A 13915-nucleotide genomic window follows, 5' to 3' on the forward strand; every position below is an offset into this window, starting at 1 on the left:
CTATGTGTATCTTGATAAAAATGGAAATATTTAAAACAAAGATGAGTCAATTTTGAACCTGCTATAACTCAAAAGCAGCCTGTAATACATTTGATCTCATAGGGTTTAATACAGTCCTTTTTTTTTTAATTTGTGCCCAGAATCCTGATTACCAAAGAGGTGTTGACCCAAAGCTAAGTTGATATATAAACAGAACTTTGAACTTTCATAAGGCGGTTCCAAAGGACCCAGACTGGGCTGAGCGGGCCTGAAGGTAGCCATAAAGGGACAAAGTAAATCAACTCCATGGTTTTCATAGCGATCTCTTGATACCAAAACTTCTTTCTTTACACGCTTCCTGTGGAGATGAAAATTGACATCCATAGTCATATTCTACCAAAAGAATGGCCAGATCTGAAAAAGGTAATGGTGATTCATTTGCTGAATTATTTCTGAAACTTCTCCATGGTTTCTCAATGCCTCTGTTATAAACTGATCTCTTCTTTTGCAAATTAGATGTTAAATTTCCTTGCTTTAGGAATGATTTAAAATTATTTGGTAGCTCTGATTTCCTAGTTTTTAAAAATGACTTTTACATTAATTTTGAAAGAACATTGATCAAAGAAGTAAGTGCTTTCTCAAAATCTCCTCGTCCCCTTAAGTGAAGCATTCTTTAAAATTTCTGGACAATTTAAGTCAGGCAGTTTTACTTTCATTTACATCACGTATTCAGTGGCTGGGAAGATACATGCCAACTACGGCATTTAAAGTTACATTTTTAAGTGAGAGACTATTAAAAATGAAATGTGATAGGTTTCCAGGATTTCTTTAACATCTCCTTTCCAAAATGTTTAAAGTAAGTTTTAGAAGCACCAAGAGATAGCTTTGTGGAATTTGTTCAGTCTATTTTGGGACACTGTCTGAAACCTTTCCTTTTTTATATTCTTTAAGCTGTAAATCTTTGTTATGAACTAGAGAGAAGGAACTTCAACAAACCCTAGAGGAAATGACATGAAGCTGTTGCACAATGAGTGTCTCTAAAGTCTATTCTCTGTATTTCTCAAAAGACGGATATTTCCTCTTGTCATTAAGAACTTTTGAATGAATGCTAAAAAAGGAAGGTGGGAAACATGAAAGAAATTTAAAATTGGCTTGAGTTTTGTTCAGGCTAAATATTAGGTTTGACCCAATCTGCAGCCTTCTCTAGAACTTTCACACCACTGATGTTTCATCTTTTTTATCCCAGGTGAGGAAAAATGAATTAACCTAAATTCTAATTCAATAGTCATTCATTGTGCAAGTAGCTAAAATGATTTTCTTTTCCTGGAAGAATGTTAATCTTAAGTGTTTCTTTGTTCATTGGTATTTTAGCTAAGATGGGTGGTGGACACTGTAGATGGAAATCTACAAATGATGGTGAACCATCTCTGTAAGGCTTTCCTATTACAATGAATGGTAAAAACTAGCCCTATGAAACTAACCCCTGCAAAAGGAGTCTAGGTGCCTACATGGGAACTTGCTGTTCTGAGTGCTGCTGTCCTCGTCATATTTTATTAAACACCACTTCACAATGTTAGTGAGGAAGACCCCGAGCAGCCTTAAAAGGTGCCTCCTCTATGATGCTACCCAGTATCCTTTGCCGCAAGCCCCCTTTCATTACTGGCCTCCCTGCCTGAAGCCTGCCTCCAGTCTGAGCAGAGACATGGTCACCAAGAGCTGACCATTTCTAGGTGCCCCACCTCATGCAGGGCCCTAAAGTTATTGTTCAAATTGCTTAGGAAGCTGAGGGATGCAGGGCATGGGGAGGTTATAGCCATAAATGTGTGCCCTGGAGGCTTCCCAAGCACACAGCACATGTTCTGATAAACCAGGCTTCTATTTGTCGGTCTCACATGCTGCAAGAAGATAAATGATACACTTGAAGATGATGATGAAGATTATAGTAATTAATAGTCATAATACTCTTATACTTCCAGGGAGCAATATATATACTGAGGGTGCCAAAAAAATATGTACAAGTGGGCACTTTGGTCAACGTTGCTCAAGCAGTATTTCGCCATCATCAGAAGTGTCTCAATGCAGATGGCAACCACTTTGAGCACCTCTTGTAATTGCAGAAGTCAAACGTGCTTTGTATTCATCTTTTGTTATCAGTATATATTGAGTATTACAATTTGAATATAGTTTTCCTTTCTTAAAATGTGTATACATTTTTTTGCACCCTCTGTATATACATATATATAAATTGATTCACATAAAATCTAGTGAATGGCAGATAGGGTTTATAGTGTTAACTCTGCTGGACTGATAATGTACCTGAGACTCAGAAATGAACCTACCACCACATCCAACAGCTGGCCCAGGAGAATATCACTGCTATAAGGGTTGTCCCCACCTCCTTCTGTCCCCCAGTGACTCCTTCGACACCAGCCTGTTCCCCAAACCCACTGAAGTCTTCAGTATGGGGTCATTGGAACCTGACTTCCAACCCGCAGATCTGTCACATGGTAGAAGTTTACGTCTGAGTGCAGGAAAGCCAGTGATGAAACAACTAGCAGAAAACAGTTCTGTATTTTCAAACTGGGAGGAGTGAGATAAATAAAAGTACATGAAGTGGTGCTGGGATCCCTCTCTCTCTCTCCCCATTTCCAGTCTATATGGTCAGAGTAAAGTGATTATTAAAGTGACATAGTTAATAGCAGATTTTCTTTTGTGTTCATATAGTCCAATAGTTACAGCAGATTTTCCTTTGTCTTGAAATTCTTTCTTAGTAGGTAAAATATTATTTCCAAACACCAACCTCTGATCGTTTCTCACCTTTTTTTTTTCAAGCTTTCCAATTTCCAATAAAAGAATGAAAAGAACAAGCCAGTACTAGTTGTATGTTAGAAGACGAAGCCTGTCTGGAAGAAATAATACCTCTTTTCGAACCTGCCTTTCCTTACTAAATATTAATAAACACACTTCAATAACCTTGACCTTCTTATGCAACAGAGAAACAGAAAAGCAGAATCAACATGCCTGGCTTGATGATTAACTATTGACCACAAAGAACTAGGATTTGAGAAAGCTTTTCATTTTCATTTGCTAAGAATGATTTTAGTCCGAGTTACAGTTAAGATCTGGGGGTGGGGGGAAGGAATCTATCTGAGGTAGAAAGAGACCAGATTCAGGAAGCACTAGATTAAATTGTTTCTATTGAGTCAGGACCCACACTCTCTGCTGTCACAAATAGGATGGTGGCCCAAGAAACCACGGTGACAGTTGTTTGACCCACAATGAGGTAATCATAGCAACAATGATGATAACATGGTTTTGTCTTTTTCCTTCAGCAAGAATTTACTGACCACCTAGCACGTGCCCAGTAGTAGGGCTTGCAAAGATTCTTCTAAATTTTAAAAGGGGTCAAAAAAGTCTGGTCTTTAGTAAAAAATTTATGTTTATATCTTCTTTCATTAGGAATAACTTAATTGCGCTTGATCACTGTAAGATTTTAGGAAACAAAACCCTAGACATATCTTGACTTTTAAACAACCTCTCTGTGGAAAAAGATATTTGGTTTCAGTGTGAGGTCCCAAGTCATCAAAAATGTCATTTAGTTCATCAACCTCTGAATCATACATCCCCATTTCAGAAACATATCTCTTGTATATAGAACTGAATTCCCTTGAATGCTTTTTTTAAAAGATTTTATTGGGGAAGGGGAACAGGACTTTATTGGGGAACAGTGGGTACTTCCAGGACTTTTTTCCAAGTCAAGTTGTTGTCCTTTCAGTCTTAGTTGTGGAGGGCGCAGCTCAGCTCCAGGTCCAGCCGCCGTTGCTAGTTGCAGGGGGCACAGCCCACCATCCCTTGTGGGACTCGAGGAGCTGAACCGGCAACCTTGTGGTTGAGAGCCCACTGGCCCATGTGGGAATTGAACCGGCAGCCCTCGGAGTCAGGAGCACGGAGCTCCAACCGCCTGAGCCACCGGGCCGGCCCTGAATTTTTAATTTGTTTTGTATTTGTCATGCCCATAAATGCCTCTGGAACACTGGTCATTGTCAGTCAAACATTTTCAGACTGTACATGCCTCCTGGAATATGCTGTGACAAAAACAACTCCCAGGGTCATAAATTTCAGAACCCAGACTTGTTCAACCCAGGATGAGAGCTGGGGGACCGTGTGGCGCCCAGACTTGGAGCAGAATTCGGTTGACTCAAACAGGGTAGTTCTTCACAAGGAGCCCCAGGAAAGCACAGAGTGTTCACATTTTGTGCTTGCCAATAAAGGGGAGGGAAGAACACAGTGACAAAGGGCTCCTCCTTCATAGTGCTTCTTAGTGTTTGCCCCGGGGTATGTCTCATTTTAGCACATAAGGATGGAATGGGCTGTCATCACCAGGCCACCCCCACCACCATCACTGTCTGCCACCACCACCATCACCATCATTGGTACCACCACTGCCACCAAACTCACTACCACAACCATCTGCCAGCTCACTCCACCACTGCCATTACCACCACCACCATCCCCATCAAAATGACAACCATCACTCACCACTGTCGCCACCACCACCTCCACCATTGTCGCCATCATCGTCACCATTAGCACTGATGAGGTCCTTTCTATAAACCAGGTCTGGTGTCAGTAGCTGTCTGTGAAGGATCTCAGTTAATGCCCATGAAACCCTGTGTCAACAGCTACTGCTGTTAGCTGCATTTTACACATAAGGAAACTGCCTTTCAGATGTTAAGTAAGTCCAACAAAGTTCAGTATCTTATAGTGGTTTGTCCTATATGACAAGAGCCCTCTGTTCAGCCTCCCTCTGCCTCTCTGCCCTTCCCCAGATGGAATACTTTCTAACCTGCTAACTTATGGGTTAAAGTTTCATAGGGAATTTTTAAAAAGTAAGAAAGAAATAGAGTGAGGAAGGACGGGAGGAAGGAATGAATGAAAGAAAGAGAAGTAGGGAGGGAGGGAGGAAAGAAGAAAGGAAGGAAAAAGAAAGGAAAAAAAACCTTTTCTTCTACATTAAAGTAAGATTTCAGTGGCAAATTTTCAGTTTGAGAGAGAATTTAAATTTACTCTGAGGGTAACTGATGGAGGCCTATTCTATCCATTCCCAGCCTACATCTCTGGGCAGCTTTATCCAGGGGAAAAGAGGGGAAAAGCACAAGGGTATGGAATGCATGGAGGGAAAAGAGTAGGGGGCCACAGGCAAAGGAGAAATCGGGTGCAGGGTGGAGCAGCTGTGGCCCCTGGTCCATAATTTCCCTTGCATGCCCAGCCTACTAACCTAGGTCCTCTGACGTCACTTCGGGGGAGGCAGGTAGATTTCCAGAGTTCAGATGATTATTTGGAGCCATAACCGAAGAAGAGACTTTATGCTCAGGCAGAATAAGGCTGGCATAAAACTGACCCAAATCTTCAAAAGTCTGTTGGGGCAGACCCTGTGCTACAGGCCCAGACCACCCCTCTCAGTCTAGAGAAGAGAGGGGCACTAGGAAGAGGGATCTGCCAAGACCTGACTTCCTCAAGACAACCTCCCTGTGGCGACGTAAGAACCAACCTCTGTTAGCTGGTCTCATCCACTACAACACACAAGCAGTTGCTCTTATGTTCAGCTTCTTTAACTCGTCTCCCGCCATTGCTGACAAGAGCAGCTAAGGATATTTCCTTCACATCATTCACATCATTCTCTCCGGCCACCACACCTTCCCTTCTCACTTCACCCTTTGAGAGCCGCTGCTTTGGAGTGTGGAAATGCTGAACACGGAGTTCCTCTCCAGTCGGACCACAGACTACCTTTGCAACCTCCCCCAACCCCCTACAACACTACTTAACCTAAGTTACGGGTCAGGACTCTCCTCCAGGCTGCCGGAGAATCTGTGCGTCACTCTGTCACAGAATGTCTCACAGGCGATTACGGCTCTTCAGTTACTTGCCCACCCAGCCCCACCCTCTCAAAACTGTGCTCCACACAGACTGGAACTGCTCTTCACTTTCATTTTCTCTGCCCTAGTGAGGCCTGTCATGGGTGGGACTCCATGAGGGTTTGAGAAATGAATGAATGAACAGTGACTACATGGAAGCACAAAGTGAGACGTTAAAACCTATAGTTACATGAGTCATATACACCCATGTTCTTAGGCAGAGGCTTTCAAAATGTTTTATTCATAACCCTCAAGAAGAAATACAGTTTATACTGACTCAGTACAAACATCCACATATATAATGGAAACAGTAGTTTCATGAAACAAATAATTACTACATGAGAGGCATCCCATCTCATTCCATTCCAATCTTACTGTCTTGGGTTTTCCAAAAAGCAGATCCTGAGACAAAGATTCAAGTGCCAATAGTTTACTTTGGACATGATCTCAGAAAACAGTAGTAGAGCGGGGAAGGGAGACGGGGAAAGCAAGGCAGCCAGAGACAATGTAGCACCTTTGCCTCATCTCAGTCTCTGCGGAACTGGCGTATTTCTATACAAACATCCTCAGGCATTGGTTGAGGACCGCTGAGGGAAAGGCACACTCCATTCCTGGTGCTTCTGACCCTCTAGAAGGGCCTGACCAAAGCTGGCTCCAGTAGCAAAAGGGAAGTTCTCATCAGAGAAATGCAGGTACCGCAGTGGGAGGGCTGGTGTGCAGAGAAGTGTAAAGGGGAGGGATATGGCTGGGACACCATCGGCTACACATGCTATGTTTTAAGAACATCTGGGTCACTGTGCACTAAACGTCATGATCTACTCATGGGTGGCAACCCACGGTTTGAAGAGCAGTGTTCTAAGAGGCTATTTCCTAACGAGTGGTCCTTAGAGCCATGTCCTGGTGGTCCGTGAAGTGATGTAGGTGGTAGGAGAACAAATATTTTTTAACGTAAATCCTCATTTTAAAATTGCAACCTGCATGAGAGAAAAGGTAAACCTAGCACTTCTATGATATAGAATTTTCTTCCTGAATAAAATACATGTAAGGAAAGAAAGTAAATTGATTTAAATATACATATTGAATAAGGGGCACCTGGGTGTGAGTTAAAAATGGGAAGGTGATGCTTAAAAGGATGGAGCTCAGGATCCATTGCCCTAGAAATGCCCCTTTGTCGCAGGCCTCTCTGCTTTGCGTTTCCGGTCTAACTGTGCCTCTCCCCTTGCAGAGATTCGGCTACGGAGGCTGGGTACAGCTCCAACACCACAGCAAGGTGAGTTTGTCCCAAAGTGTGGCACGCCTAGGACCCAGGGACATCCTGAGCCTGAGACCTTCCTGCAGGCCTCCAGGGAGCACAGCTCATCTGCCTTCCTGTTGACTTGGTAATAGGCAAGGGAGGAGCACTGAGGTTTCTCAAAATTATTAGAAAAAATCAGGGTAACTTCAAAGAGCAGCGTTTAGAAAGATAACATTGGAATTTGAGAAGCCATTAAGAAACATTCTTTTTTTACCCTAGAACTAATTTTAGCTTTACTGCGCTGCTTCAAGGAAGCAACCCGGCCTTCTCCACAGGTCATTACAGTATATTAAGGCCAAGCAAACAAATGGAACACTTGGGGTTTGAGCACAAGCTAGAGAAATTAAACGCTGGAGACAAAGGGGAGGAGAAGCTGCTGTTATAAAGACCTGACTTTGCTAAGAGGAGAAAGTGAACTGCGGCCTGAGAGAGAGTGCGAACTGGAGGGCGGCACAGAGGTCAGGTCTGACTTCATTTTCAGAGGTAGCACATGCCCTCGTGGAGTCCAGAGATTGAGCTAGAACACTGACATGACTAAGGCCGCCTCTGAAGGACCTGGGGGCTGGGAAGACGCAGGTCTGTGCGCAGGGGTGACACATGCAGTCTGATGAGCTTAGGGCCGCTTTCGCACCAGCTGCTGGAGGACACGGATTTGGGCGCTAAGGATTGGAGAAGGCTTCCTGGAGGAAGTGATCCCAACCTGAGTCTTGAAGCAGGGGTGAAGGCTTGCCCAAGGAACCAAGGAAACAAGGTTCCAGAAAGAGAAGACAAGAAGCAAAGGCACGGAGATATTAAACACACATGAGCCCAGCACGCAAGCACTTGGCTATGGCTGGTACCAGTATTTCTCAAAGTGTGATCCCCACACCAGCTTGTTCAGCTTCACCCGGGAACCTGGGAGACATGCAAATTCTTGGGCCTCGCCCCAGACCTACCAAACCAGGCACTCTGAAGGTCCAGCCAGCAATCTGTGTTTGGACAAGCCTCCAGGGGACTCTGATGCTCCCTCAAGTTTGAAAACCACTGGCCATATTCATTCACTCACTCACTGATTTTTATTGAGAACAATTTGGTACCAGGCCCATGAGGACAGACACAGCGAATATGCTGGTGAGCAAGACAGACATGCTCCCGGCCTTCATGGCATTCAAATTCTAGTGAGAGACAAACAAATGTGCTCACTTCAGAGAATGAAATGAACAACGGGGCTGTAATAGGGAAGATTCATTTGGCAGGCTGCAGAGGAAGCTGGTTAAGACTTGGAGGAAAGGAAGGAAACACCTGGAATAGTGCCTCTGGCTGAGGGAACAGCAGTTGCAAAGCCTACCATGTGAGGATGAGTTGTGTTCAAGGAACAGAAAACAGGGTAATGTGGCTGAGATGTAGTGAAACGGGGAGATGGTGAGAAATAAGGCTAGTGAAGTAGGCAGGGGCCAGGTCATGGAGGGACTTGGAGCACCGGCTAAGGAATCCAGGTTTCATTTTCAACTCAATACAAATTCTTTGGAGGGGCTTAATGGCTTAAAAAGACCACTTCAGCTGCAGAGAATGGATAGAGGCAGGCAAGAGTTTGGGGAGCAAAGTAGTGGGAAGAAGTCAGAGAGGTGGGCAGAAGCCTCATCAGATGGAGCCCTGGAGGATGGGTTTAAGCCTTTGTCCTTGACCCTGAAGGCAGTGGGGAATCATGACAGAGTTTTCAACATCAGAATCTTTGGGGCAGCTCATTCTCATCTTCATCACAGAGTGCCCACTAAGTGCCGATTTAGACACTGGCTGTACTTCTCCCAGGAAAACTGCTAGTTCCTAGCCGGGGCGCTGCTGATCTAAGCTGGACATCTCCCCAAGCAGAACAATCTGAGTGGAGCTGATTACAAGGCTACTGGGGAGCCCCAAATGCAGGGACGGGTAGCATGTGATGTATTTTTTTTTAGCTCCATGTCCAAGGCTGCTGTTTTTAACCTTGACACTGGATTTGAAGGGTCTTTATTTCATTTTGTTTGCAAGTTAAGAGATTGCATAAACTTAACAGTAAATCTGAAAACAAAAAAACCAAGAAGAAAAATATTTCCAGTCATATCTGCTACCTACATATTTCCAGCAAAATTAGATATAATGGTAGTCTAACAGAACAAAAGAGTGACACTGTCCTCCCCTGTCTCTCAAAAACAAAGCACAGCAAAACAAAAGAGGAGCAAATCTGTATTTTTCATAATTACAGTGATCAGGGATTATAGTCACTGGAAAACAACATGCAAGTGTATACAAATATTCAAATTAGGTTGAGAGCAGTGAGAAAATCCAGCATTTTGGGATTGAAATTTCTTTTTTATTATCCTACATTCCTTTCGTGAACAAATACTTTTCTGTCCCTATGTCTGATTTATTGCAGAGATTTCTGTTCTCTGAAAGGTCTTTCCAAAACATTTCTCTGGTCTGCCCTATTTGTTTCTCTTCTTAACCTTTGGGTTTCCAGTGCTTTTGGAATGACTCAAGGGGTATTTGTTTGCCACAGTAAAGCCTTGTTCAGAATTTTAAAATACCATTTGTCCTTTGGTTGAATATTTATAAAAGCATAGGTAGCAAGCTAGTTTGTGCAGACTCCTCTCAGGAGCTGCATGGGGTGGGGGTAGAATTGCGTCCTGATATCAAGAACACCTGCGAGAATTTCAAAGAAGGGTAGACATATGAGGTAGGACAATTAAGTTGGCGAACTCATCCTAGAAAAAGTGCAACATACCTCATTGCTAAATATCACTACGGTCACCTTTGAAATACTCCCCTAGGGAAGCTATGCCCTGATGCCAGCGCCTACTTCACCCTTCAAAGCAATTTTGGAACTCTTTTTCTGGAATGGCCATCAGAGCTGTCATCATATTGCCATTGATGTACTGAATGTCATCAAAATGTCTTCCTTTCAATATTTCCTTTCTCTTCAGGTAAAGAAGTCATTGGGGGCCAGCTCAGATGAGTAGGGGGGTTGTTCCAATACAGTTATTTGTTTACTGGCTAAAAACTCCCTCACAGACAGTGCCATGTGAGCTTGTACGTTGTCATGATGCAAGAGCCATGAGTTGTTGGTGAAAAGTTCAGGTCGTTTTAGTCTAACTTTTTCAGGCAGCCATTTTAGCACTTCCAAATAGTAAACTTGGTTAACCGATTGTCTAGTTGGTACAAAATCATAATGAGTAATCCCTCTGATATCAAAAAGGGTAGCAACATCATTGCAATAAGTTCACAAACTTAATTGTCAGACCTTATAGGGCCTTTTTCAAATCCATGGGTTAGCAGCAGCTAGAACCATCCACTGAGTGTTTTTCAGGCCCTTCGGAATAAAATACACACACACACACACACACACACATACACACACACACACACACACGATTCTGTGTAATCTCCAATTGTTAGGTTCCTGCTCTCAAAATGATTTCTCCCTCACCAGGGAGCCAAGAAGACACCCAAATGGGTAAAGAACATTCAGATAGTGATAATTTTGAACTGAGCAAAAGACACAATAAATAGTGAGGGAGTTCAGAGGAGGTGGAAAGCCCAAGGCAGGGGGCAGTTTTCATGAAGACGAAGCATCATACAGTTGCAGGGCTAGTGATCATCTACTCCAGGGTTTAAAAATAGGGGTTGCCACCCAGTAGTGAGTCATAATAACAATTCAGTGGGTTAGCACAGCGTTAAAAATAAAATCAATTACACAAGAAAATAGCAGGATGCATTGTAAGAATAAATACTGATTCATGAAACTTTAGTCCTAGTTTGTAACTGTATAAACAGATATATATGGGTCCACTGGGTCACAATGGAAAACATATTTCTTCATGTGGGGTCACAGCCAGAATTGACTGAAAGCCATTAACGTAATCCAATGCTATCATTTCATGTTTTTATTTCTAAGGTTAATTTTCATTACATAAGTAATATTTGCATAAATTCTCCTTTTAAAATTTAAGCTATTGGATATAAAGCTACAGTTCCCTTGGATCAGCACTCCCCATCCTCAAAATTCCATTAGCAGTTTGGTGGGTATCTTTCCAGACCTGTCCTATGACTTTTCTTATATGTACATGCACTTATAGAAACACATGGCATTATTCAATATGTTTATGTACTTTTTTTTTCCTTTTGCTAAGGCCATCAGGTTCCAAACAGAAAATAAATGGCACAGTTGAATTAGAATACTTTGAAAGAAGATAATAAAGAGCCTATGTATAAAGGTGTAGGCATGTGATGAAGTTGCAGAGGTAAGCAAGGCTTAGATCACACAGGGTCTTACAGAGCAGGTTGAAGAGTTAGGATTGTACCTTCAGAGCAATGGGAATCCATTGAGAGTTTTACGTGGAGCAGAGGCAAGATCTGATTCAGCATTTTGAAAGTTTGCTATGGAGGCTTTGTAGAGAGTGGGTGGGAGGGGAGCCAGAGTGAAAGCAGAAAGAGACTAGGCTGGCAGTGGTGCAGTCCTTCAGGTGAGACAGGATGGGGTTTGGACCAGGGCTAGAGCAGCGCAGATGGAGGGAAGTGGACCGGCGCAGGCTCTATTCCGGAGGTGGCATTAACGGCATTGGGAAATGGATTGGATGGTGACATGTCAGGCAGAGGGAGGTGCAAACTGATAGTGTCTCAGCAGGATGAGAAAGACAATGCAGGCACCAAGGACGGAAGCAGCCACACCAGGAGGACGAGCAGGACCGGGAGAGAAATGGTTGTAGGAAGGCTCCCAGGAGCTGTCCTTCGGAACCTGGGAATATGAAGGTTGGAGTGATAGCAGGTTGCTTCCTGGAGACAGTGTCTGGGCCATTTCTGACAACTCTGCACCCCAAATCCTACCAGCGCAATAGCTTGCATGGTCTAGAGGGATAGCCTGAGTGGGCACTGCACTTAAAAGGAGGAGAATAGAAATCTGATGTAAAGTACTAAGTTTGCAAATACATTTTTAATGATACACACAGTACCAGACATTTGCAATACCAGCTATATTTGAACTTATTTGCAGATAGTATTAGAACTATAACTTACAAATCAGAAGTGTTACAGATTACGTTCTCTGGGAATCAGACTCTGAGACAGAGATTAGCATGGAAAGGGCTCTTAGAATGAACACCAGTGGGAAGGAAGAGAAGGAAGTGGAACAGAACAGAGGGCAAGGCTGAGCCGTGATGTACTGTCATTGGAGGCTTCAGGTGACCCTACAAGGTTCTCTAAAGCTTCAGAGTTGTCCCAAGTTGGGGTGGGGTAAGAGGGCCAAAATAAAAAGGACTTTACACCACCATGTCAACCAATGCTTTGAAAGTGGGCTGCCCTGGAAATGAAGCAGGACCTTGAAGGAGGTGGCTCTCCTTGGCGAAAGCAGTCTTCCCATCTCCCCACAGGGACTGATAGCCAAGGACTGTCTGCCAGTAAAACTCCCAGAAGCTGGGAGAATAAGTCCTTTATTCCTGAAGGGCTTTATTCCTAAATGGCACATCACACCATCCTTCAAAGGACCTCAGACATCGGTTACTTTGAGCCCTTATTTTATAGTTAGAGTCTTGAGATTCTGGAAGGGTCAGCAGCTTGCACATAGGATCCAGGTTTCCTGACCCCTGCAGTACCACAATTTCCAGTATGCCATGTTATTCTGGCTTTAAAAAAATTAGCAGTGTATTTGAAATGGGTTATCACGGTGATGATGGTTGGTTGAGGAATTCTTTAATTAAAAATAAACACTTGGTTTTCTTTTGAAAATTTAGGAAAACTACAGAATTTGTTTCTGGGTTGAATAAATTAGCTTGCTCCAATTATTTGGTTATTAGTTTAGTTTTAGATGTTAAGTGATACTGAAGTCAACATTAAAGACAGAACCTAAGAGACGCTCTCCCCAGTTCCTTCCCCAGCAATAAGTGCTGACCTCTGAGGCACATTTATAACCTTGCAGGGATACTGGGTTCCCGACTGTAAAGTGAAAGGGATCAGGCATTGATTCTCTACAGTGGCTACCAGGTCCCCAAATTCTGGCTAAAAGAACAATGAGTATTGGGAGTCTATTATAGGGGCATAGCTGCTCTATGGTAATTTTCACTGAGAAAGAGTTCCACTGACAGCTGCTGTCATTCATTTGCCTTCCTATGGATCTAGCATTAAGGATGTGGAGAGAGAATTTCAGTGAGTTTGATTCTCCTGCCATACAATGAGGTCAACCCCCCACCCCAAAAGATCAGACTCTTTAGAAAATTATAGTAATTAACTTTTGACTACTAGGTAGACACTAATGACCAAATATCACCCTGGTGGGTTGGCTTCATAACCTGGCATCTTATACCAGCTCTATACCAACTAAGTGTACCTTGGACAAGTTACTGCACCTATGGACCCATTGGTAAATGCAAGAGTTGAACTAAATGATCCATTTCTGCTTAACATGCTTTGCTTTGTCTGAAACCAAAACTTATTCATTTACCTGCAAGAGAAACCCAATTTCCTCCCTTGCCATGGATAATACAATGGGCTCCCCTAATCTGTGGTTTCAGTTACCTGTGGTTAACCACAGTCCAAAATTATTAAATGGAAAATTCCAGAAATAAACAAATTTGTAAGTATTAAATTGTGAACCATTCTGAGTAGTGTGATGAAATCTCAAGCAATCCCATTCCATCCGCTCTGGATGTGAATCATCCCTTTGCCCAGCATATCCATGTTGTATATGCTACCCGCCTATTAGTCACTTAATAGCCATCTACCC

General features: G+C 43.1%; 1 protein-coding gene across 2 annotated transcripts in view; it reads left to right on the plus strand.

The window, feature by feature from the left end:
- The first annotated feature begins 217 nt into the window (after positions 1–217).
- The window catches only part of ACMSD (aminocarboxymuconate semialdehyde decarboxylase), a 52359-nt gene continuing 38661 nt past the window's right edge, over positions 218–13915 (plus strand). Inside the window, exons 1-2 of one of the 2 annotated variants that reach the window (XM_019731142.3) lie at positions 219–402; positions 7120–7164. In XM_019731142.3, coding sequence (XP_019586701.3) covers positions 346–402; positions 7120–7164 — 102 coding nt within the window. In that variant the 5' untranslated portion in view covers positions 219–345. Of the gene's footprint in view, positions 403–7119; positions 7165–13915 lie in introns of both variants that reach the window. The other variant, XM_019731143.3, reaches the window with a different exon arrangement.

The sequence above is a fragment of the Rhinolophus sinicus genome, chromosome 17 (assembly GCF_057876585.1).
Source record: "Rhinolophus sinicus isolate RSI-liver-muscle chromosome 17, RSI-T2T, whole genome shotgun sequence".
Lineage (NCBI taxonomy): Eukaryota > Metazoa > Chordata > Mammalia > Chiroptera > Rhinolophidae > Rhinolophus > Rhinolophus sinicus.